The 24553-nt window shown below is 47.7% G+C and overlaps 1 protein-coding gene across 1 annotated transcript in view; it reads right to left on the bottom strand.

Moving 5' to 3' along the window:
- Positions 1-5392: 5392 nt before the first annotated feature.
- PLCL2 (phospholipase C like 2) overlaps positions 5393-24553 on the bottom strand; it is a 196817-nt gene continuing 177656 nt past the window's right edge. Inside the window, exon 6 of the mRNA XM_008266046.4 lies at positions 5393-6273. Coding sequence (XP_008264268.3) covers positions 6094-6273 — 180 coding nt within the window. The 3' untranslated portion in view covers positions 5393-6093. The remainder of the gene's footprint in view (positions 6274-24553) is intronic.

Raw genomic sequence — 24553 nt, 5'->3', positions numbered from 1 at the left:
TCTCTCTCTCTCTCCCTGCCTCTCTATAACTCTGCCTTTCAAATAATAAATAAATATTTTTTAAAAAAGAACTCAATCTGTTTACGGATAAAGCAGAGCTACACATAATACCTATATCACACCCCCTTCTAAACGTTTGTGGAAAAATGAAATTTAATGATAACTTCATTCTGGCACAGAAAGGTTTGGACCCCAGGCACGACCGTTTCATAGGACACCTTTTCCTTTAACTTTCTGAAGATCCTCATCCCTCACATCCAAGTACAGTCAGACACACACGGACAGCTGTGGGGTTGAGATTCCAAAGGGAATTTCTGACTTCCTATGGGGTTGGTCATCTTGAGAGGTTGACTGCCGCGGCCCTCGTCCTGTGTGGCTCTTTCCTCGCGTGTGCACTGATCCGTCCTCCTCGGAGCCCTGGGGTGGAGCTCTTGTAGACGCCCGTTCTTTCTCTGGGCCGCTGTCTTCTCTTGGGTACTCTTCCCGAAACCCCAGCCGTCCCGGTCTCCCGGGTCTCTCAGCTCAGGGCTGGGTCTCCAGGTCCTGCCTGGTCTCCCCTCCTTGCACATCGCTTCCTCGTCTTCCGGTTACGGTGGGTTTACGCAGGACGGCGAGTCTGTTCTTGGCCAGGAGCGGAAGTGGGCTATGTTCAGCTGTGCAGCATGCAGGCTGGGCAGCTGGGATCATATGTGCCTCCCGCCGTGCAGGCTTGGTGTCCTGCGTGCAGGGGGCACTCCGCCATCCCAGTCCTCCTTCCGGTCCTCTGGAACGTCTCTTCTCACAGACCGGCCTTTGCAGCACGCTGGTTTCTTGGACTAAACTGCTCAGCTGCTTCACTCTCTCCTCTTTTCTCTGGGTATGGTAAGGAGAACATGTTTGCCTTCAAGTCTGTTCAAATACCACTTTCTCAGGGAACGTTCCATGGCAGCCTGTATTTTCTGAAGACAGGTCTTACCGATGCAGCCTCCTATCTCGTCTCCCCTTCTGCAATGTGACCTTGAACCTGGGCAGGACTTAGCTACTCGCTTGAGCAGTAGAATGCAGCAGAGGCGACATTCTGAGACCTTTGGGAGCCTCAAGCTTCCGCACGGGTCTTCCGGAACTCCCAGTCTTGGGACGATCTCTCTTGGAATCCGATGCCCGGCTGTGAGACGCCCAAGGCACATGCAGAGACCACATGAAGATGCCACAGTATACAGCCCCAGCTGAGCTCCCTCCAATGGCCATGTGAACAAGCCCAGCCCAGTGAACCAGCAGCTGCATGGTAGACCCCCACCAAGAACCGCGAGTGAGCCAACCCACCCAGCCACGGCAGGTGACAAGACGTGGCTGTTTCAGATCTGGGGGATTAAGTGACAGAGCAGAAGGCACTCGGGCCATCTTCCCAGGAGAGGCGAGATCCCTCATTAAACACCTGCATAGCCCTGCTTTTCAACAATGCATGGACATGTGTGGGTCCGTAGGAGCCAGGCACAAGGCTAAATGCTTTATAATCCTATCTCAGTCCAGTCTCCTAAGAACACTGTGGGGGAAAAGGAGAAAATTTTTTTTAACCTTTTCTAAATAGAAGAGACTAGGGAGGTTTAGGACGCTGGCCCTTGGCACTCAGCCAGGCAGCCTCTCAGCCACGCCTCCTCACGACACCTGCCACGGTCTCTGAGGTCTGGATAAGCGGCTCTCTCTTCCTAAGTGCACAGTGAGCTCCGTGGTGGCTGGGGCCATGTCTGCTTCTGCCCAGGGGGAATCCCTGGTGTCTAACGCGTGCTAAATCAAATCAGCCTGGATACATCTCCGTGGCTCTGAGGCGCTTGCGTCCAGCACAACAGTGGAAAAAAAGCTAACTGCTTCAGGATCCTTGTCAAGACCTCATCCTGTAGTTGAGAGGTGAAATACGTATTTGGAATTCCACAGAGTACGCCACGGTGCTTGGGAATACAGGATTCGGAGCAGATAGGTCTGGGTTCCAGTGCTGACTTGAACATGAGCTTGGTTGACTAATCCGTCGAAGGCCTTCGTCTCGTCATCTGTAACACTGGATTAATACCTTGCTGGTCGTTGAAAGGATGAAATGATACACACACAGTGTCTTGAACACAGTCCTTGGCACACAGCTCCAACAAAGCGTCCCACGGTCAAATACAAGAAATAGAAAATTCTTCCGTCTGATGGCGAATGCCAGGTCTACTCACATCCGACGCTAGCTAAGCCGCAAGCATCCGCCGAAAATGCTGGACAGATCTATCCGGTGTGGACGTTCTCAGTCCCTGGGTGGGGACAGCAGAGCTACGCTATGACTGCACTATCATTTGCATCTGTGACTTTTGAGACCCGTGATTAGAGACGGCTTCAGCAAGCTCAGAGGACGCAAGGTACCAGATGCAGTCCCACCGCGAAGGCCACAGATGGCAACGCCAGCAGGCTGGGTGACTTTGCCCAGGCAGCGCCCGTAGCCCCAGCTTCATGTGGTGCAGAAGAGCCTGCCCCCAGGGCACACCCAGCGTCCAGCCTGAGAACTCCGCCCCTACACCCTGGCCGCTGGGCCACACTGGGCCACGCCTGCCCCGGATGGAGGAGGTGGGCGCTGGGTTTAGATGACAGCTTTTCCACTATGAGGAAGTTGTAGCTGCCCAAAGCAGAAAACAGACCAACACCTGGAACTGGTTAAGAGGCTGAGAGGAGAGAGGAATAAATCTGTACAAAGAGGCAGGGCTGGCGCAGTGGCACAGCGGGTTAATCCTCCACCTGCGGCGCCGGCATCCCATACGGGCGCCAGTTTGAGTCTCAGCTGCTCCTCTTCCAGTCCAGCTCTCTGCTGTGGCCTGGGAAAGCAGCAGAAGATGGCCCAAGTGCTTGGGCCCCTGTACCCGCATGGGAGACCTGGAAGAAGCTCCTGGCTCCTGGCTTCGGATCGGTGTAGCTCCAGCCGTTGCGGCCATTTGGGCAGTGAACCAGCAGATGGAAGACCTTTCTCTCTGTCTCTCCCTCTCACTGCCCGTAACTCTACCTCTCAAATAAATAAATAAATAAAATCTTTAAAAAAAATCTGTACAAAGAGGAGGCTGAAGACCCTCCGAGTGACTGCTGATACCTCGGGTCTACTGGCGGGCACAGTATCGGCAGGACCACTGGACCCCGACCCTGGGCTCCGTTTGCTTACTGCCATGCAACTTGGTATCTCCCACCGGACTGACCAGGTGGGAGCCACCCTTCCCTGCATTTGTGTCTATCTGCTTCTCTTCCTATGCCCTCAGCAGGCTTCACAGTTGTTTCTATGTCCCCTCTCAGCACACATTCCCCCTAACTGGCAGTGACGCTGTGTGTGCAGGTGCACGGTGTGGCCAACGCACACATCGTCAAACCCGCAGGGAATTACTGTACTTACAGTGAGTAACTTAAGGGGTGCACTCCACTTAAAGAATGTAGATGGCGGAAGGACACCCACACAAAACCCCACGACTATGGAGTTCGGAAGCAGGGATCTCACTTTCACCCGGCCAGTGAGGGTTAATACATGATCTCCACAGGCTCAATCCAGAGCGAGGCCAATCCTTTGTAAGAGAAAACTGCTTATAAAGGTCCACAAATCATAACCTCGGTCCTGGCCAATCCGAGACAGGCTCTGTGCCCATCTGAGTCGGGAAGAGACCCGCATAGCTCGACAGGCAGAGAACTTGCACTACGCTGATTGGGCCATCACCTTCACGGAAGGATTGCTGGGGCAGGATCCAAACAGGAGAAACCTGCTAAGATTCCCAGACAAGGGTGCCTGCTTTTCCATTCCTTGCTTTATTCCTTGGAAAATAAAGGGATCAAAAGAAGGTTGCCTTTTTTTTTTTTTTTTTTTTTTTTTTTTTAAATCATGGATAGGTGGAGCAAACCTCTAGCTGGCTCCAGCCACCAACACGACCCTTGACAGACTCCGCCTGGCACACAGCATCCTTTGTTTTTCTTGTCTGCAACTTCCACGTGTGGAAAAGAACAAGTCAGGCCGAAGGAGCTCATCAACTCCTTCAGTCCTGAACCTGTTGATTCCAAGGCTGCACAGCTACGGTAAATTCCATGCATTTTGCTATCAGAGTATTCAAGTCACATATTAGATAACACCAGCCATTACCATCCATGTAGCAATTTGTTTTTCCAATTTCATCACAGTTTAAAAGGCATTGTTTATGATTTCTGGATTCCTCCCTGTTGAGTGTCACTGTATCTCTTACCAGCTAAGCTAAAGGATTGCTAACAACGACCTAAGTGACAAATTGTCTTCTCATTCTTTAATCTCCTTTGAATTCCCTATTTTCTGTTCATTTTTTCCTCCCCTGGGTAGAGCTCACCAGGGAGCCAGGAGCTGGAGTTACTGCCGGAGGGCGCGGGTGTGTGCAGGAAGGCACGGGCATCTCAGTAACAGGTTTGATTTCTGGAATCACACTCCAGGGCCCGGGCAGATGAGTACCAAGAAGGGCTTTTTTTTTTTTTTTTTTTTTGACAGGCAGAGTGGACAGTGAGAGAGAGACAGAGAGAAAGGTCTTCCTTTGCCGTTGGTTCACCCTCCAATGGCCGCCGCAGCCGGCACACCACGCTGATAGGAAGCCAGGAGCCAGGTACTTCTCCTGGTCTCCCATGGGGTGCAGGGCTCAAGCACTTGGGCCATCCTCCACTGCACTCCCTGGCCACAGCAGAGAGCTGGCCTGGAAGAGGGGCAACCGGGACAGAATCCGGCGCCCGGACCGGGACTAGAACCCGGTGTGCCGGGGCCGCAAGGCGGAGGATTAGCCTGTTGAGCTGCGGCGCCGGCCAAAGGGCATTGTTTTTAAAGACACAGGAGACTGGGCAAGAATGGATGAAAGGCTTTGGCTGGAGCATCACCCTGGTTTATGGAGCTGGTGTATCAGGATCACTGAATAGCCAACAAAGGCTTACAGAGGATTCGAGAGCTTCCCTCTCCCAGAATCCGGAAGGAGAGCTGTCTGGGGAGAAGCAAGGACACGGCTGCACTGACCAGTGTCTTTTCAAGACACTGACTTGGGAAATATGTTTGGATTAACAACTCAGCTGCTTGCAAAATGATTTCTGAAAGGGAAGGGGAAACAGACTTTGTCAGCAATGCAGATGGAGGGGACACGTGGCAGCCACCGGCAGGAAAGCTGCACCTGCTCCCCTCGCCCTGTGCCCCTGAGTCCTGCCCGAGGGGCACTTCCCTGCAAGGCTAACCCTGAAGCCTGGGGGGCAGCTGAGGGGCTGCTCCCTCCCCGTTACCTGCTGTTGCTTAGCATCGCGAAACCTGACTGACAGCAAAAGGAAGTCAAGCCGGACAAGCGACTGAGCCGGCTGCTTTTTGGAGCGGGACATTTTGAACTGGAAATCTTAAAAGTTGCATTGAAAGTACGTACTGTTATTGGAGAAATATCATAAAACATCTTTTTAATGTGAACACTACTTCATACAATGAAAAATTATGTACAACGTTTTGCCTCCAGACTGGTTGCTTTTACATCATGTCTCTACCCATGTGCCGGCAGCCATGAGTCTTCGGCCAGCAGCGTCAGTCCAATTGCACGTTCTTGTCCTCGATGGCGCCCCCAGGCCCCTGGGCGCCCAGGGGGCCTGTCCACTTACATTCTCCTTGGTAAGTATGGCTCAGCAAGCTCGCCACCAGAATCAGCCAGAACCCAGAGACTCTGGCAAGCACACGCAAGTCCAAGGCGTAGATTAGGGTTTTTCCTCCAATAAATACTAATTTGACAGTCCAATCCATTTCCATCTTGAGAAATCGCTTCCGCCTAGGAAATTGTCTGTTTTCTGATGGATCTGGGCTGAGTAATCGGGTCTTCGTACTGGAACTGAGTTAGGACGTCTTTGTATACAAATATAGCATATTTGGGCCAGGAATATAATTTCTTGTTAGAGAGTTTATCTGCTTTCACACGCAGGATTGCTACATACATTCACAGTTTTAAGAGACTGTAATGGGCTATTCCAGTTGTGCTTTAAAAATCCCAGACAGGATTCTCATTCCTAGTGAGTGCAAAGCAAAGTGTCCCGTGGGAGGACGTTGGTCCTAGAGTGGGCAACTCCATCCTGGCGCGGGAACGCCCTTCAGTCTCCGGCCTCGTCGCTGGGTTTCTCGGGGATGACCTCCAGGCTCCGGCGTGGCTTCTGCAGCTCGGCGTTCTCCGTGCCGGGTTTATTGAGTCCACAAGAGACAGCAGCGTAGTGGATTTGTTTCAGGTTCTCCAGAGTCTCGTTCTTAGCATATTTCAAAAGATCCGCTTGCCCCTGTAACAACAACAACACAATGCAATTACGATGATGCGCCGTAGACCCGCCGCTGGACAGAAATATTGTGATCCTGCAAAGAGGACCGCACTTATTTCTTACTGGCACTGCATCTGGATAGGCCAAATTCTGATAAGAATCGAGTTTGTTAGTTATCCAAGTTCCAACACCACACTCCAAGAGCCTGCTGCTTTCTCCAGCCTTTTCCCTATATAAATCCCAACTGAGTTCGGAGTGTGCCGCCATGCCGGTTTATCCTAACTGAATTACATCTTTCATAGTTATTAGGCCAATCTTGGACTGTTTTTTCCCTTTTAAAGTTTGTAATTTTTTAATTTCAACTTTTTTTTTATTTGACAGGTAGAGTTATAGACAGTGAGAGGGACAGAGAGAAAGGTCTTCCTTCTGTTGGTTCATCCCCCAAATGGCCGCTGCGGCCAGCGCACCGCACTGATCCGAAGCCAGGAGCCAGGTGCCCCTCCTGGTATCCCATGCGGGTGCAGGGCTTAAGTACTTGGACCATCCTCCACTGCACTCCCGGGCCACAGCAGAGAGCTGGCCTGGAAGAGGAGCAACCAGGACTAGAACTGGTGCCCGTATGGGATGCTGGCGCTGCAGGCAGAGGATTAACCAAGTGGGCCATGGCGCCAGCCCCTAATTTAAACTTTTAATTCTGAAATAAGTATAAATTCACAGAGGGATACAAATGTAGATAAGGTCTTGGGTGCCCCTCCCCAAATTCCCACTAACTACAGGACTTGATGAAGACCAGGACGCTGACACGGGCACAAGGTGCACCTGTAGTTCTGCATTGCTCCATCACACTGCCATCAAGAGGCAGAGCTAACCAGGGCCACAGAGCTTGCCCCGTGCTACCCATCCCCTGCCCCATCCCTAACCCCTGCCAGCCACAGACGTATTCTCCGTCTCCGAAGGGCTGCTGAGCCCTCGTGGCCTTCCATGAACGCTGGCAGTCATGGGCACACAGCAGGAGTGGCAGCTGCTGGGAGAGAGCAAGCAGGCGAGGCTTCCCTACTCTGGAAACATCTTCTTAGCCAGACTGCAACCAGTGAGGTGTGGCCAGCAGCTTGAGCAGTCTGTTCACCCGGCCACTTTCCCAGAGGTGGGAGGGGGCTGCCTTGTGCACGTTTGGCTAGTGAGCAGCATCCATGGCCTTCGCCCATTAAATGCCAGGAGCACCACCCCTCAACTGAGATACCAGAATGGTCTGCAGACGTTTTTGCTGAAAGTCTGGGGTAGGGGCAGGGCCCTGCTGGAGGGCCAGCTGCCGACTCCAGGATGTGGTCCCCACTTGGCTTGGTTGTTTTGGTCCTGTTTTTCCTTTCCAATGAAACCTGCCTTCTATGAACAGCTGTGCTCACATCAGCATCTCCTGCGTTCACCATTTTCTCCCCTCCCCCTCGGCCTCTTGGTTTATTTTGTTTCTCTAAGATTCCTCTGTGGGTTGGCATTTTTTGGGTCCACTTGTATCCCTGCTCCCTTTCTTGAACTGCTTCCCAGCGTGTGCCCTCTTCACAGTATTTCTAGCCCAAGAGAGCTTGGGGCCCGTTGCAGAGGGGGACGGGTAAGGACTCACTCTGGCAGAGAACCTGGCTAGAATCAAATTGCAGCCACGGTGAGACCAAATTGCAACGTGAGTCTAAACCATGGCGAGGGAACCCTTCCCGAGTTCCTGGATTCAGAGGGACTTCCAGTTAGGGACTGCGCGTGCACGTTCCATTGCTTAGCTGAACTGAAGCAGCTCCATTTCTATTCACTCTTACTACCCACTGAACTCCTATGTGGCAAACAGTTAAGAGGGCTTCGCATATCCATACAGTATAGTGTCAAGAACGTAATTTCTTATTGAAGAGTTTACGCGCCTTCACAAGCACACATTCACGTCTGTAATAGAGGATGACCAGATACTATACTTGCTATTTAAAATTCCAAATCTATTATTTTATTTACATTGATAAGCTTTGTTTTTTAGAGCAGCTTTAGGTTGACAGCAAAGTAGGGCAGAAGGTACAGAGTCTCATGTGCCCCACCCCCACACATGCACAGATTTCTCTCACTGTCAACGCCCTGCACCACAGTGAACCAATAGTGGCACATCATCACTACCCAAAGCCACTGTTTAAGGATCAGGGTTTGGTATGAATTTGGACAAGGGTATGGTAACACGTACCCACCACTGTAGCATCATACAGAATAATTTTACCACCTAAAAATTCCCTATGTCCCGCCTAGTCACCCCTCCTCAGCCCCAGCTCCTGGAAACCACTGATGTTTTCACTGTCCTCCGACGTTTCCTTGTGTAGAATGCCACATAGTTGGAGTCATGCAGGATGCAGCACTTTCAGATTGGCTCCCTTCACTTAGTAGCATGCATTTACGGCTGCTCCATGTCTTTTCACGGCTTGACGGCTCATTTCTTTTTAGTACTGAATAATTTCTCATCGTCTGGATGTACAAGTTTACTTATCCATTCACCTACTAAAGTGCAAGTTGGTTGCTTCCAAATTTGTGTAATTATTAATAAAGGTGTTATAAACATTTACATGTAGATATCTGTGTGGACGTAAGTTTTCAACTCACATGGAGAAATACAAAGGAATTTGATTACTGGTCATATGGCAAGAGTATGGGGCAGGTGTTGTGGCATAGTGGTTTAAACTACCGGCCTGCGCTGCGGCTCACTAGGCTAATCCTCCGCCTTGCGGCACCGGCACACCGGGTTCTAGTCCCGGTCGGGGTGCCGGATTCTGTCCCGGTTGCCCCTCTTCCAGGCCAGCTCTTTGCTGTGGCCAGGGAGTGCAGTGGAGGATGGCCCAAGTGCTTGGGCCCTGCACCCCATGGGAGACCAGGAGGAAGCACCTGGCTCCTGCCATTGGATCAGCGTGGTGCGCCGACCGCAGCACGCCGGCCACAGCAGCCATTGGAGGGTGAACCAACGGCAAAGGAAGACCTTTCTCTCTATCTCTCTCTCACTGTCCACTCTGCCTGTCAAAATAAATAAATAAATAAATAAAAATACACTACCACCTGCAACACTCTCATCTCATATCAGAGTGACAGTGTGAGTCCTGGCTGCTCTGCTTCCAATCCATCCTCCACGAATGCTCCCTGGGAGGCAGCAGATGACGGTTCAAGTGCTTGGGCCTCTGGTGCCCATGTAAAAGACCCAGAGGGGATTCCAGGCTCCTGGCTTTGGCCTAGGTCAGCACTAACTGATGCACTATTTGGGGAGAGAGCCAGCAGATGGAAGATCTCTCTCTGTCACTCTGGCTTTCAAGTAGATGAAAAATCAATAAACTTTTTTTTTTTCCAAAAAGGTGTTTATAAGAAACTGCCAAACTTGCTAAATGGCTGCACCATTTCGCATTTCCACCTGCAACAAGTGTTGCTCCACATTCTTGCAACACGTGGTGTTGCTAGTGTTTCAGATTTAATACTCTAATAGCTATGCGCTAGCAGCTAAGTAGTATTTTAATTTAAAATTCCTCAATGAAGTGGATTTGGACCACCTTTTCATACGCTTTCTTGCCATGTGTGGCCTTTCTTTTGTGAGGTACCTGTCTAGGGTTTTGCTCATCTTTTGGACAGATCATTTGTTTTACATTGTTGAGTTTTAAGAGTTTTTTGGATATCAAAGATAAATATTTGGATATCAGAATGTGTTTCCTAAAATAATTTCTCTCAGTTTGTGGCTTCTTTTCTCATTCTTTTGACATTGTTTTTTTCAGAATGAAAGTTTTTAATTCTAGCAAAGTCCAGCTCATCAATTCTTTCTTTCACTGAAAAGCCTTTCATGGCATATCTAAAAAGTCATTGCTATGCCTGTTGTTTTCTAGAAGTTCTATAGTTCTGTGTTTTACTTTAGGTAAATGATCCATTCTGAATCGATTCTTTTGATTAAGGTAAGATATGTGCTCGGACTCAGTTTTTGGTTTTGTTTTTGCAGCCAGATGTCTAGTTGTTCCAGTATCATTTGTTGAAGAGACTCTTTGTCCCACTAAGGTACAGTGACTGCATTTATGTGGGTCTATTTCTAACTCTGTATTGCATATCATTGATCTGTTTGTCCATTCTTTTGCCAATACCACATTATTTTGGTTACTGTGGCTTTGCACTAAGCTTGAAGTCAGGCAGTTTTCTCACTTTATTCTTCTCCTTCAATATCGTGTTGGCTATTGTCAGGCTTTTGCCTCTACACATAAACTTCAGAACTTGTTTTCAATACCCATAAAATAACTTGCTGGGATTTTTGGTTGGGGCTGCACTGAATCAATACAAGTTAGGAAAAACTGCCATCTTGACAATATTGAGCTTTCCTATCCATGAACATGGAATATCCATTTATTTAGTCCTTTACTATCTTTCATTGGAATCTTATAATTGGCCTCATGTAAATCTTATAAATATTTAGCTGGATTTATTCCTAAGCATTTCATTTTGGGGGAGTGCTAGTGGGAATTGTAAAGAGTTTTTAATTTCAAATTCCATTTGTTCTTTGCTGGTATATAGGAAATCCATTGATTTTTGTATATCAACCTTGTGTCCTGCAAGCTATAACTGCTTATTATATTGTTCCAAAAGGCGTTTTTGTTGTTGTTGATTCTTTCAGATTTTCTACACAGACAATCATGCTGTGAACAAAGATAGTTTTATTTCTTCCTTTCCAAACTGTATACTTTTTATTTCCTGTCCTTGTCATACTACATTTGTTAGGACTTTCAGGATGATGTTGAAAAAAAATGTGGTGCCGGAGAACCACCTTGCCTTGTTCCTGATCTTAGTGGGAGAGCTTCTAGTTTCTCACCATTAAGTATGATGTTAGCTATAGTTTTTTTTTTTTTTTTTTTTTTTTTTTTTTTTTTTGTAAATACTTCTTACCAATTTTAGGAAGTTCTTCTCTATTCCTAAATTACTTATACTTTTTAAAAATTATGAATAGGTGTTGAATTTTGTTAAATCCTTTCTTTTAAAAAATATTTTATTTTATTTACTTGAAAGGCAGAGTGAAAAAGGGAAGGAGGGAGAGAGGGAAGTCTTCCACATCTTCCACCTGCTGGTTCACTCCCCACTGACCACAATGGCTGGGGCTGTGCCAGGCCAAAGCCAGGAGCCCAGAACTCCATCTGGACTTCCATGTGGGTGGAAGGGGCCCAAGTACTTGGGCCACCTTCTGCTTTCCCAGTTGAGTTAGCAGAGAGCTGGATCAGAAGTGCAGTGGCTGGGGGCCGGCGCCGCGGCTCACTAGGCTAATCCTCCGCCTAGCGGCGCCGGCACACCGGGTTCTAGTCCCGGTTGGGGTGCCGGATTCTGTCCCGGTTGCCCCTCTTCCAGGCCAGCCCTCTGCTGTGGCCCGGGAGTGCAGTGGAGGATGGCCCAGGTGCTTGGGCCCTGCACCCCATGGGAGACCAGGAAAAGCACCTGGCTCCTGGCTCCTGCCATCGGATCAGCGCGGTGCGCCGGCCACATCGCGCTGGCCGCGGCGGCCATTGGAGGGTGAACCAACGGCAAAGGAAGACCTTTCTCTCTGTCTCTCTCTCTCACTGTCCACTCTGCCTGTCAAAAATAAAAATAAAAAATAAAAAAAAAATAAAAAAATTAAAAAAAAAAAAAAGAAGTGCAGTGGCTGGGATTCAAACTGGTGCCTGCAGGGGATGCTGGCGTTGCAGGGTGCAGCTTAACCCACTAGGCCACATTGTCGGTTCCAGCTTTCTTTCTTCTAATGTCTGACTGGTTCTGATATTAGAATACTGCAGGCCTTGTAGAATGAACCAGGAAACATTCACTCTGCTTCTGTCTTCTGAAGGAGACTGATTTCTTTCTTAAATGTTTGGCAGAATCTGCAAGTGGACCCATCTGGGCTGGTGCTTTTTGCTAATTTAGAAGGTTATTAAATATGGGCTCATTCCTTTAATACATATAGGCCCATTCAGATTATCTGCTTCTTTTTTTATTTTATTTTATTTTTTATTTTATTTTTTGACAGGCAGAGTGGACAGTGAGAGAGAGAGACAGAGAGAAAGGTCTTCCTTTGCCGTTGGTTCACTCTGCAATGGCTGCCGCGGCCGGCGCGCTGCGGCCGGTGCACCACGCTGATCCGAAGGCAGGAGCCAGGTGCTTCTCCTGGTCTCCCATGGGGTACAGGGTCCAAGGACTTGGGCCATCCTCCACTGCACTCCCGGGCCACAGCAGAGAGCTGGCCTGGAAGAGGGGCAACCGGGACAGAATCCGGCACCCCGACCGGGACTAGAACCTGGTGTGCCGGTGCCGCAAGGCAGAGGATTAGCCTAGTGAGCTGCAGCGCCGGCCTTATCTGCTTCTTTTAATGTGAGTTCTAGCAGATTGTGCCTTTCAAAGAATTGGTCCATTCCATCTAGGTTATCAAATTTGTGGGTACAGAACTGCTCATAATACTCCTTTACTATCCTTTAAATTTTCATTGATTTTATTTATTTGAATGGCACAGAGACAGAAGAGTGGGGGACAGAGAGATCTCCCATCTGCTGGCTCACACCCCACGTGCTCACAACAGCCAGGGTTGGACTAGGCTGAAGTGCATGGAGCTAAAAGTCAATTTGGGTCTTCCACGTGAGCAGCAGGGACCTCACTACTTGTACCACTCCCAGAGTGAGAGTCAGCAAGAAGCTGGAAGCAGCAGCAGCGCCGAGATACAAGCCCTGGCCTCTGATACGGGAAATGGGCTTTCCAAGGGGTGCCTCACCCACTGCGCCACGTGTCTGCCCGCTCTGTCCTTTCTGTTTATTACTTATTTATCTGTTTTTGAGACAACATATTTTAAATTTACATTATAGTCAAAGGTTTTGATGGATCTACTAAAGAGTAAAAAGATCGCAGTCCTGTAGACAACCATAATCAAATGAATATCACTCATATAAAGTAAAACTTAAATAGTCCCAAAATCATAAATACTATAGTAGTGTAGATTCTGTATTTGTAACAGAACTGACAGACATTTGCCTGCCTGCCTTCCTTCCTTTTTTTCTTTAGATTGATTTATTTGGAAGGCAGATTTACAGAGAGAGAGAGAGAGAGAGAAATCTTCCATCTACTGCTCCACTCCCCAAATGGCTGCAACGGCCGGAGCTGTGCCAATCGGAAGCCAGGAGCCAGGAGCCTCCTCCGGGTCTCCCACGTGAGTGCAGGGGCCCAAAGATTTGGGCCATCTTCCACTGCTTTCCCAGCCATAGCAGAGAGCTAGATCGGAAATGGAGCAGCCAGGACTCGAACCGGCGCCCATATGGGATGCCAGCACTGCAGGTGGTGGTTTTTCCCGCTATGCCGTAGCACCAGCCCCCTGTTTCTTTTTATTTTTTTTTAGCTCCCACATATGAGGGAGAGTATGTGGTGTTTGTCTTTCTGTGTCTGGCTTATTTCATGCAACATGATGTCTTCCAGTTCCAACCATTTTGCTACAAAGGATAGAATTTCATTCTTTTAAATACCTAATATTCATGCACACAATACTCCTAGGAGGTTTTCTTTATCCACTCATCTGATGACGGACACCTTGGCTGCTTCCATATTTTGGCTGCTGTGAACACTGCTGCTACAGACGTGGTAGAGCAGGTATCTCTGATCGAGTGAGATCATGTCTTCTGGATAGATACCCACTAGAGAGATTTTATTTTTTTATTGATTTCATTGAGCTTTCCAATGAATCAGCTATTAGTTCTGTTGATTTTCTCTAATAATTTTGTGTTTTCAATTTCACTGATTTCTGCTCCATTATTATTTTATTTTTTTAAAGATTTATTTACAGGCAGAGTTACAGAGAAGCAGAGGCAGAGGGAGAGGTCTCATCACTGGTTCACTCCCCAAATGGCTGCAAAGGCCAGAGCTGCACCAATACAAAGTCAGGAACCAGGAGCTTCTTCCAGGTCTTCCACGCGGGTGCAGGGGCCCAAGCACTTGGGCCATCTTCCACTGCTTTCCCAGGCCATAGCAGAGAGCTGGATCGAAAGTGGAGCAGCCGGGTCTCAAACCAGCACCCATATGGGATGCTAGCATGGCAGGTGGCGGCTTTTCCAGTTACACCACAGTGCCAGGCCCTTTAATATTATTTTTATTAATGAAAATCTGTGGGTCTCTGTCCAGAACACCTGCCTGGCACATCTTCTTATGCGTGACCTGTACAAAGCAGATCTTGGTATCCTGCTGTTCCTCTGTGATCAGTTCTCTCCATTAAGGAAACCCCATTTTGGCCGGAACTTGGACCAAACAGCTGGGGTCACCATGGACGTTTTTTCCCCACCCTTCATCCTGCCTGTCAGCAGCTCCTTCTATCCCACCTTCCAAACTTATACAAAGATTCTTACCACTTCTTACCACCACCCTCGCTGCCACCACTGCAGGCTACGCATCGTCATCTTTCTCTGGGTTTAGAGTAATACCTCGCTAACTGGTCTTCTTCAACAAGACAGACAGACAGACAGTCTAATTAAACACAGTGAGAAGATGCCTTCCCCTTTGTCCAAACCCTCCAGGGGTTCCCAGATAACTCAGAGTGAGTTTGCAGTCTTGCCTGTGGCCCTATACACCCCATCCCTCTCGTCTCCTCCACCTTGTTCACTTAGCCCCTAGTACCTGTGTCCCGACAACAGCTCCTCAAACCCTGCAGGCGCTCCCCCAGGTCAGCCTCGCGCTCTGCACTCACCACCCCTGCAGGGATGGCTCTGGCCACAGAAACGCATACAGCTCCCTCTCTCACGTTCTGCAGGTCTTCACCCCAAGGCTCCCTTCACGGCGGGGCCCTCTCTGACAACCCCTTACCCATAGTGCCGTGCCCGTAACGCTGCCATCTGACCTGCTCTAGTGTTTTGTGTACTGCAGCTCTCTCCTGTTGAATGTAGCCCTGGGGGGCAGGAAGTGTTTCCTGACCCCTGCTGAATTCCTAGTGCCAGGGACAGGGGCCTCTGTTGAGCCAGTGTCACAGTACAACACCCCTTAGCCTTCACAGCTGCCCCCACCCCAAACAAGTGCTTGGCCTTTTTCTTTGTGCTTAAATACCTTCCAAAGAGGTAACTTTGTTTTTCTGTGTAAATGGGACCCTGCAATCTATATTGTATTTCTGGTTCCTTTTTTTTTTCTTTTTCCTCACCACAAGTCCTGTCTTGGGGAATCTCTCCAAGCTAGCATATATAGATCTATGGCATGATGACAGGGTATTTAACAAAATTCCCTGGGTGGTACCGGATGGTTAAGGTGGCAACAGCAGAGTTCTTCATCTGGTCGAATCCTACGCTTCCCAAGCTCTGATACGGCATTACAGCGTCTCCAGCAGACCCGGCCTGTGGCCACTGCCGAGGCGAGGCTCAAAGGACCCTCCCCTCCCTGCCGACAACGTATCTGGGCTCGGGAGCAGCTGGAGTTCGTCCATCACTTTTAGTTTTGCTCTTTGCGACGGCGTCCGGCGTGCGGACAGCACAACTCTGAGACAGGTGCCGGCGCTAGTGCAGAATTCATGTTTCACTGCTTCAAAGGACCTCGGAAGAGCAAAGGCTACGGAAACGCTGCCGCCGTGACACAGCGCGTGTGACTCTGTGGGTGCTGGCTTTGCGACGTTCTGTGTCGAACAACTCAGACTTCACTTGGTTTCTCACACTTCATTGGGAATTTCAAAATTTACTCTCTTCAGATTTCATCTTGAAAGAGTTATAATCATTTTTTTTAAAATCAGTTATGCTGGAGGGTTTTTGTTTGCTAGTTTCTTTTGCTTTGTTTTAGTCCAGAAATGACACAAAGCATGTTATTTTTTGCCTCATATTGGAAGAGCTTTCTCGAGCATAAAGCCACCAAGGGAGAAAGTTATCAGAGCACAGCAACACATCGCTGTCCTCAAAACCAGGAACCTTCGGGGGCGCTGAGATAAGTGAATCTCTGACAAGTCCACTTCCATTTCTCTCTCTCCTCCTGCGCCTCCTCCTCCTCCTTCCTCTTCTTTCTTCTCCTTCTTCTTCTTCGAGTTACAACAATCTTAGGTCAAAACATTTAAGCTTCTTACTTAGGCCTAGAAAGCAAGCTTTAAGGCAGGGAACTGGATCCCAAGGGTCTGGCCGAGACTCTGGTACGACCCTGCCTTCTTGGCTGTGCCCAGGGATTACCTGGGACTGGCCCAGAGGCAGGGGGCACAGGGGAGGAATGACAGCAGCCGCCAAGCCCCAGGGCTGATGCCCCAGCTGTGTTCAACATAGGCCAGACACCAAACGTCCTGTACGACTGCAAAGGATGTCCTGATTTTTCACGTACAAAGATTTCAAGGTACAAAGATTGACGATTGCAATTCATTGCCTTTATTTAGACCTAGAGGTAGAACAGGGATTCTAGCACTGAGATAATCCGTTCAAAGCCCTTTTGTCTTCTATCGGACTATCAGAGAAAAACAGCATTGCCTATTCCTTTTTTTTTTTTTATTAAAACCATTTTGTGAAGTTTATATTTTTCCAGTAGAGTCTGTAGTGTGACTTGTTCATGCCAGAGACGTAAATCTTTGCCAATGTCTGTTGAACTTTTAATTTTTTGAATTGCCTGACTTCTGAGGTGAGTGATCCAGTGGCGCTGCAGACACGTCCCCTGATGTCTGTCATCTGCCCATGGGACAGCGCGGCTGGGAGCGGGGGCGAGCAGGGAGCACCTGCCCCTTCCAGGGGGCCTGGGCTCCTCCAAGCCACATGCAGTGGGAGGGAGGAGAAAGACCAGGATCTGGAGGAGGCAACAGGGCACTCTGCTGTTTTTGCTTTAATGCAAACGAGAAAGTAAACCATCAGAGTCCGGTGTGACCTTCGATCTCTGGGAGTTCTGTGTTGTTCTGAGGTTCAAGGCCCTCATCTGAGAACATTCGCCTCGATGGAGGCCACCTCCTCCTTAGCTTTCTTACCCACTTGGGGATACCGAGAGCAACACAGCAGGTTTTAGGGACTTTCACTGATAACATCTGGTCTCCCCATAAAGGAAGGGTGGTGGATGCGTGAAGGGCACCCAGCCAGGCCCTGCACAGAGACGCATTGTCGCCCTGCTTCTGAGCGAGCCCAGCTCCAGCCTGCGTGACAGGCCCCTGCTTGGCAACTGGATTTGCAAGAATCTTTTTTTTTTTTTCATTTAATGAATGCATTTTTATATAGATACAACTTTAGGAACACAGTGGTTCTTTCCCCCATGCCCCCCCACCCTACTCCCTTCCCACCTCCCACTCCCTCTCCCATCTCCTTCTTCATTATGGATCATTTTTAGTATGACTTTACAAATAGAGGACCAACTCTATGCTAATCATAGATTTCAACAATTTACCCCCACGCCCACACACAATACATAGATTACAGTTTGGGGAGAGAATTTGCAGTCAATTCTCATATTGCAATTCAATAGGGACAGAGGTCCTACCTGGGGAGCAGTGCACAGTGACTACTGTTGTTCCTTTAACAATTAACACTCTTTTTTATGACGTCAGTGATCATCCGAGGCTCTTGTCGGGGGCTGCCAGGGCTATTGTGACCATAGACTCCGTCAGTATTTGGACAAGGCCATAAGCAAAGTGGATGTTCTCCTCTCCCTTCAGAGAAGAGTGTCTCCTTCTTTGATGACCCTTCCTTTCCTCTGAGGTCTCGCAGAGATCCTCCGTGTAGGTTTTTTTTTCCCCCACAGGGTCTTGTCTTTCCATGCCTGAGATGCTCTTGCAGGCCTTTCAGCCCCAGCAGGAAGCCTTAAGGGTTGATTCTGAGGTCAGAGTGTTATTTACTGCAAAAGTCATTCTAGGAGTCTGTTGTGTGGACTGCTTCCCATGTTGGTCAATCCTTCCTTTCTAATTCTATTATTTTTACCAGGTATTTGATGTTATTTATGTCATCCCTTTTAAACTTACACCCGTCTATCTGTTGTCTTTAACATTTAAGTTGATCATTGTAACAGTGAAGATGGTGTTTATACCACCGATTCTTATGAGTTAGGAGCCCCATGATTAGTTCTTAGGCTGTACCCTTAGAGGTGAGTCTATATGCTTGTATGCACAACTACACTGGTTTTTTTTGTTTGTTTGTTTGTTTTTTGGACAGGCAGAGTGGACAGTGAGAGAGAAACAGAGAGACAGAGAGAAAGGTCTTCCTTTACCGTTGGTTCACCCTCCAATGGCCGCTGTGGCCAGCGCACCGCGCTGATCTGAAGCCAGGAGCCAGGTGCTTCTCCTGGTCTCCCATGCGGGTGCAGGGCCCAAGGACTTGGGCCATCCTCCACTGCACTTCCGGGCCACAGCAGAGAGCTGGACAGAATCCAGCACCCCGAATGGGACTAGAACCCAGTGTGCTGGCACTGCAGGCAGAGGATTAGCCTAGTGAGCCGCGGCACCGGCCAAAACTACACTGTTTTATGGTTTTAGACTACCTCCTCCATCTCTTATTTATTCCCTCCCTTGTTTTTAACTGGTATCTTTTTCCAATTGCTTTAAAATACATGTAATTAACTCTTGTTACATAGAGAGTTCAGCCTATAGTGTGAGGTAGAGACATGAGAGAGAGAGAAAGAAAACAGAGGAAAAAGAAAAAAAAAAAAAAAACCCGACCAAACGAAACCAAAAGGATATACACAGTAAAATGTAGCAGTAGTTAACTGTCTCTCGACAATCAGGTCAAGGATTCTTGAGGAACAAGCATCTTACTTCCCCAGCTAAACCCTCGTACGTTCTCTCTCCTGTCGCCCTGCCAGTGTCCAGGAGGCCTGTGGAACCTTCAACATCAGTCTGAGATGACAGGATATGGGTCCAGGGCTCCTCTGCTTCTCCCACTCAAGTATCCATTCAACCAAACTCAGAGAACTGAACCCACAAAACCCCAACACGAATCTCATGACCAGGAAATAAAACCCAGGTCATCTCTTCACTGGTTATGTATCTTATATAGTAATAGTGGTCACAGGGGCTGGCACTGTGGTGCAGTGGGTTAAAGCCCTCGCCTGAAGTGCTAGCATCCCATATGGGCTCCAGTTCTAGTCCCGGCTGCTCCTCTTTTGATCCAGCTCTCTGCTATGGCCTGGGAAAGCAGTAGAAGATGACCCAAGTCCTTGGTCCCCCGCATCCAAGTGGGAGATCTGGAAGCGGCTCCTGGATCCTGGATCCTGGCTCCAGAGCGGCGCAGCTCCAGCTGTTGTAGCCATCTGGGGAGTGAGCCAGCAGATGGAAGACCTCCCTCCCTGTCTCTACCTCTCTCTGTAACTCTGTCTTTCAAATAAATAAAATAAATCTTAAAAAAAAATAGTGGTTACAAACACAGTGCTTTTTAGTAAATATTTTGTGGTTAGTCACTGCTTTGGATGGTGGTACTTTCATCTAGAAATCAAGTCATTTTCAAACCAGTATTTCATAGGTGTTCAGAATCACAGGCCAAGTACTCCAACCTCCTTCCACAGTGCTCGGGAGCAAACCATGGGGACAGTACAAGATTCCTGGCCACCAGGGATTTGGGGAAGAAGGGCTGGGTACACAGGGCACAGAGGATCTTCAGGGCATGATAATACCTCATATGATGCCATAATGATCAAGTTGTATACACTGACTATACACAATAAAATTTTAAAGAGAAACTACTGGAAATATGTCATTGTGTCCCAACTCGTAGAAAGCACAAGAGCAAGAGTGACTCCTCACGCAGACTATGGACTCTGGGTGACACGGGGTGGCAGCACAGGTTCACCAGTGCCCTGGTAGGGGGTGTTGGTAGTGGGGAAGGCGTCAAGGCGTCGGGGCAGAGCTACAGGGAAAATATCTGAACTTTCCTCGCAATGTTGCTGTGAACCAAAGATTGCTGCAGAGAAACAAAAAGGATTTTATGGAAGCTCTTTAATATATTTCTATCAATCACCATTCAGACTAGCTCGGAAGGGATGTGGGTGCAAGTATAGTCCTAAATTTCAAACCACAGGGGCCAGTGTTGTGTAGCTGGTTAAGTCGCCATTTCTGATGCTGGCAGCCCATATGGGCGCCTGTTCATGTCCAGCTGCTCTACTTTGGATCCAGCTTTCTGCTAAAGTGCCTGGGAAAGCAGCAGAAGATGACCCAAATACTTGGATCCCTGTATCCAAGTGGGAGACTTGGAAACTCCTGGCTTCAGCCTGACCCAGTCCTCGGCTGTTGCGGCCATCTAGGAAGTAAATCAGCAGGTAGATGACTTCTCTCTCGGCTTCTCCCTCTCTCTGTAACTCTGCCTTTCATATAAGTAAATAAACCTTTCAAAAAACTGAAACACAGAGCCTAGAGTATGCAGAGAAAGAGAGAGAGAGAGAGAGAGAGAGAGAGAGAGAGAGAGAGAAAAGAAAAAAGAACCATAATCCGCAGTCTTCTGGAGATGTTGTTACCATTTCTTGAATGACTACGGTATTAAGCCCTTTACAAAGATTATCTTGTGAGAGTCTCTTAATTGCGCAAGGGAAGTTGTAATACTGTGTGTGTTTATAATAAGGAAACTGAGTTGAGAGATACTAAAGGCCTTGCCCAATACAGAGTCTAAGCAGCAAATTACACTGAAACACACACAGTTCTCTCTTTTTCTCTCTGGCCCCTTCTCTCCGTGTGTGTTTGTGTGTGTGTATGTGTGTGTGTGTTTGAGCTTTTCTGTATAAACTAAACTGGGAGGTCCAAACTATAGCAAGTTGAATCCCACATGTTGCATGCAACATTTTAAAGCAAGCAATGTACTAAGCATATCAACTGTTTGCAATGTACTAAGCGTATCAACTCTTCCTGTGATTAATCAAAAAAAGAAATGCAGATTTCCAATTCGAACTCATTAAATGAGTGAACAAAAGAATGAGTGGGCCCTGGGAGTCTCGGCGACATATTTTACATTGTCAGTCTTTATCGTCCAACAGCCACCCTTCCCAGGGGCCTTTCTGCCTGGCTACAGGTCGGAAGCGAGGAGGGCATCCTTGCCTGGTCAGTATCCCTCTGCTACTGGAATAAAGACCTCAATCACCAGAGTTACTAAAGCTAGGGCAAGGGCTCACATGCCTGTCACAGAATAAGAGGCTTTGCTATACTAATCAAAATATCAGACATTCTTCTCAGATATAGAAAAAACGATGCTGAAATTCACATGGAAACACAAGAGACCCCAAACAACTAAAGCAATCTTCTATAACAAAAACAAAGCCGGAGGCATCACAATACCAGATTTCAGGACATACTACAGGGCAGTTATAATCCAAACAGCCTCGTACTGGCACAGAAACAGATGGATAGACCAATGGAATAGAATAGAAATGCCAGAAATCAATCCAAGCATCTATAACCAACTTATCTTTGGCAAAATAGCTAAAACCAATCCCTGGAGCAAGAACAGTCCTTCAACAAATGTTGCTGGGAAAACTGGATTTCCAACTGCAGAAGTATGAAGCAGGACCCCTACTTTACACCTTACACAAAAATCCACTCAAACTGGATTAAAGATCTAAATCTATGACCCAATGCCATCAAATTATTAGAAAACATTGGGAAATCCTGGCATAGGCAAAGAGCTCTTGGAAAAGACCCCAGAGGCACAGGCAATCAAAGCCAAAACTGACAAATGGGATTACACCAAATTTAGAAGCTTCTGCACAGCAAAAGAAACACTCAGGAAAATAGACAACCGACAGAATGGGAGAAATTATTTGCAAACTATGTGACTGATAAAGGACTAATAATCAGAATATATAAAGAACCCAAGAAACTCAACAACAAAACGATCTAGTTAAGAAATGGGCAAAAAAGGCCGGCGCCGTGGCTCAATAGGCTAATCCTCCACCTTGCGGCGCCGGCACACCGGGTTCTAGTCCCGGTTGGGGTGCCGGATTCTGTCCCGGTTGCCCCTCTTCCAGGCCAGCTCTCTGCTATGGCCAGGGAGTGCAGTGGAGGATGGCCCAGGTGCTTGGGCCCTGCACCCCATGGGAGACCAGGAAAAGCACCTGGATCCTGGCTCCTGCCATCGGATCAGCGCGGTGCGCCGGCTGCAGCGGCAGCCATTGGAGGGTGAACCAACAGCAAAGGAAGACCTTTCTCTCTGTCTCTCTCTCTCACTGTCCACTCTGCCTGTCAAAAAAAAAAAAAAAAAAAAAAAAAAAAAAGAAATGGGCAAAGAACTTAAATGGGCATTTTTTTTTAAAGAGGAAATCCAAATGGCCAACACACACATGAAAAAATGTTCAGGGGCTGGTGCTGTGGCACAGCGGGTTAAAGCCCCAACCTGCAGGGCTGGCATCTGATATGATTGTTGGTTTGAGTCCTGGCTACTCCACTTCGGATCCAGCTCTCTGCTCTGGCCTGGGAAAGCAGTGGAAGATGGCTCAAGTCTTTGGGCTCCTATACCGCTGTGGGAGACCTGTAACAGGATCCTGGCTCCTGGCTACATCTGCTCAATTCTGGCTGTTGCAACCATTTGGGGAGTGAACCAGCAGATGGAAGACCCCTGCCCACTCTGGCTCTACCTCTCCCTGTAACTCTTTCAAATAAAAAAACATGTTCAGGATCACTAGCCATCAGGGAAATGCAACTCAAAACCACAATGAGGTTTCACCTCACCCCAGTTAGAATGGCTTTCATACAAAAATCAACAACAACAAATGTTGGCGAGGATATGGGGAAAAAGGTACCCTAGTCCACTGTTGGTACTACAAACTAGTACAGCCACTGTGCAAGATAGTATGGAGATCCCTTGGAAAGCTGCATATAGATCTACCACATGATCCAGCCATCCCACTCCTGGGAATTTACCCCCAGGAAATGAAATCAGCATATGAAAGAATTATCTGTACACCCACGTTTACTGCAGCTCAATTCACAACAGCTAAGATATGAAATCAACCCAAATGTCTGTCAACTGAATACTGGATAAAGAAATTATGGGATATGTGCTCCATGGAATACTACACAGTGGTAAAAAAAAAAAATGAAATCCTGTCATTTGCAACAAAATGAATGCAACTGGAAAACATTATACTTGGTGAAACAAGCCAGTCTCAAAAGGACAAATACAATCTTGACTCCCTGATCTGGGTAACTAACAGAGCACCTAAAAGGTAATCTATAGAAGTGAAATTGACACTTTGAGATGCGATGACTTTGAACAGTCCTTGTCTCAACTGTTGAGGAACAGTTTTTTTTTTTTTTCCACACTATATGTTGAATTCTTTACTTGGTATAGAGTAAAAAGTTAATTGAAAACAGATCTTAGTAAAAAATAAGAATGGGAATAGGAGGGGGAGGAGGAAGAAGGGTGGGAGTGCAGGTGGGAAGGAGGAATCACTGTGTTCCTAAAGTTGTACTTAGGAAATGCTTGAAGTTTGTATACTTTAAATAAAAGGTTTCTAGGGGGAAAATAAAATTAACAACAACAACAACAACAAAAAGAATAAGAGGCTAGATTCCTTTTTCTGTCCTTTGGGTTCCCCGTGTTAATTCACACGTTTGATGGGACTAGGTCATGATCTAAAGATAAACTCTTCTCCCCACAGCAGGAAGGCTGCCTTGCCTCTCCCTGGCCTCCACCCACAAGGGTTCAGAGGAACTCATGGAGGTGGAGTCAGTAGAAGAGCCCTTGGAGAAAGGGCTCCTGGCCCTTGATGTTTTCCATGAGATGTTTCCAAAGAGATGTTTCAATCACACGCTGCAGCGTCTTGATTATAGGATGGTGGAGGGTTGATCTGAGGACTTGATTTTTGTCCCAGTTTTTCCTTTTGCACAATTAAAGCTTTCCAGGAAAACTGGCAGCATAATACATCACGGATAATAAATAAAATAGCTAACAGCTAGGAGCACCAACAAAGGTAAAGAGGCATACATGGGCCATTGTAGTCACTTTTGGAAAGGAAACAAACGCCAATCTTCAAGGTAAGCATTGCACCTCAGGTGAAAATGAGAGAAATTGAGATTAATCTGTTACAGGTACAAAAGCCTTCCAGCTCATTGATGTATTTTTGGCAACAGTCTTATGCTCCCAAAGAGAACAAATCTCCAATTACTCTCAGGGCTCAGCTGGTAGCCTTGTTTCTGAGGGTCGAGTGGTACAGCCACTCATCTGCAAAAAACCTTTGGTTGTAATAAGCACTATTAATTTAAGTCCAATGTATTACACAGATGCTAAAAAGCCCAGCCTTTCTGGCCACGCCAGGTGAGATGCCAGTCATGTGAGCGAAGCTGCCTGGATGTTCCAGACCCAGCTGAACTCCCAGCAGAATAAAGCCTCACGAGGGACTGCGGCCAAGACCACATGGAGTAGAAAAACCACCC

Source organism: Oryctolagus cuniculus, chromosome 4, assembly GCF_964237555.1.
Source record: "Oryctolagus cuniculus chromosome 4, mOryCun1.1, whole genome shotgun sequence".
NCBI classification, from domain to species: domain Eukaryota; kingdom Metazoa; phylum Chordata; class Mammalia; order Lagomorpha; family Leporidae; genus Oryctolagus; species Oryctolagus cuniculus.
The sequence above is the reverse complement of the archived record's forward strand: the minus strand, read 5'-3'. Positions and strand labels throughout refer to the sequence as shown.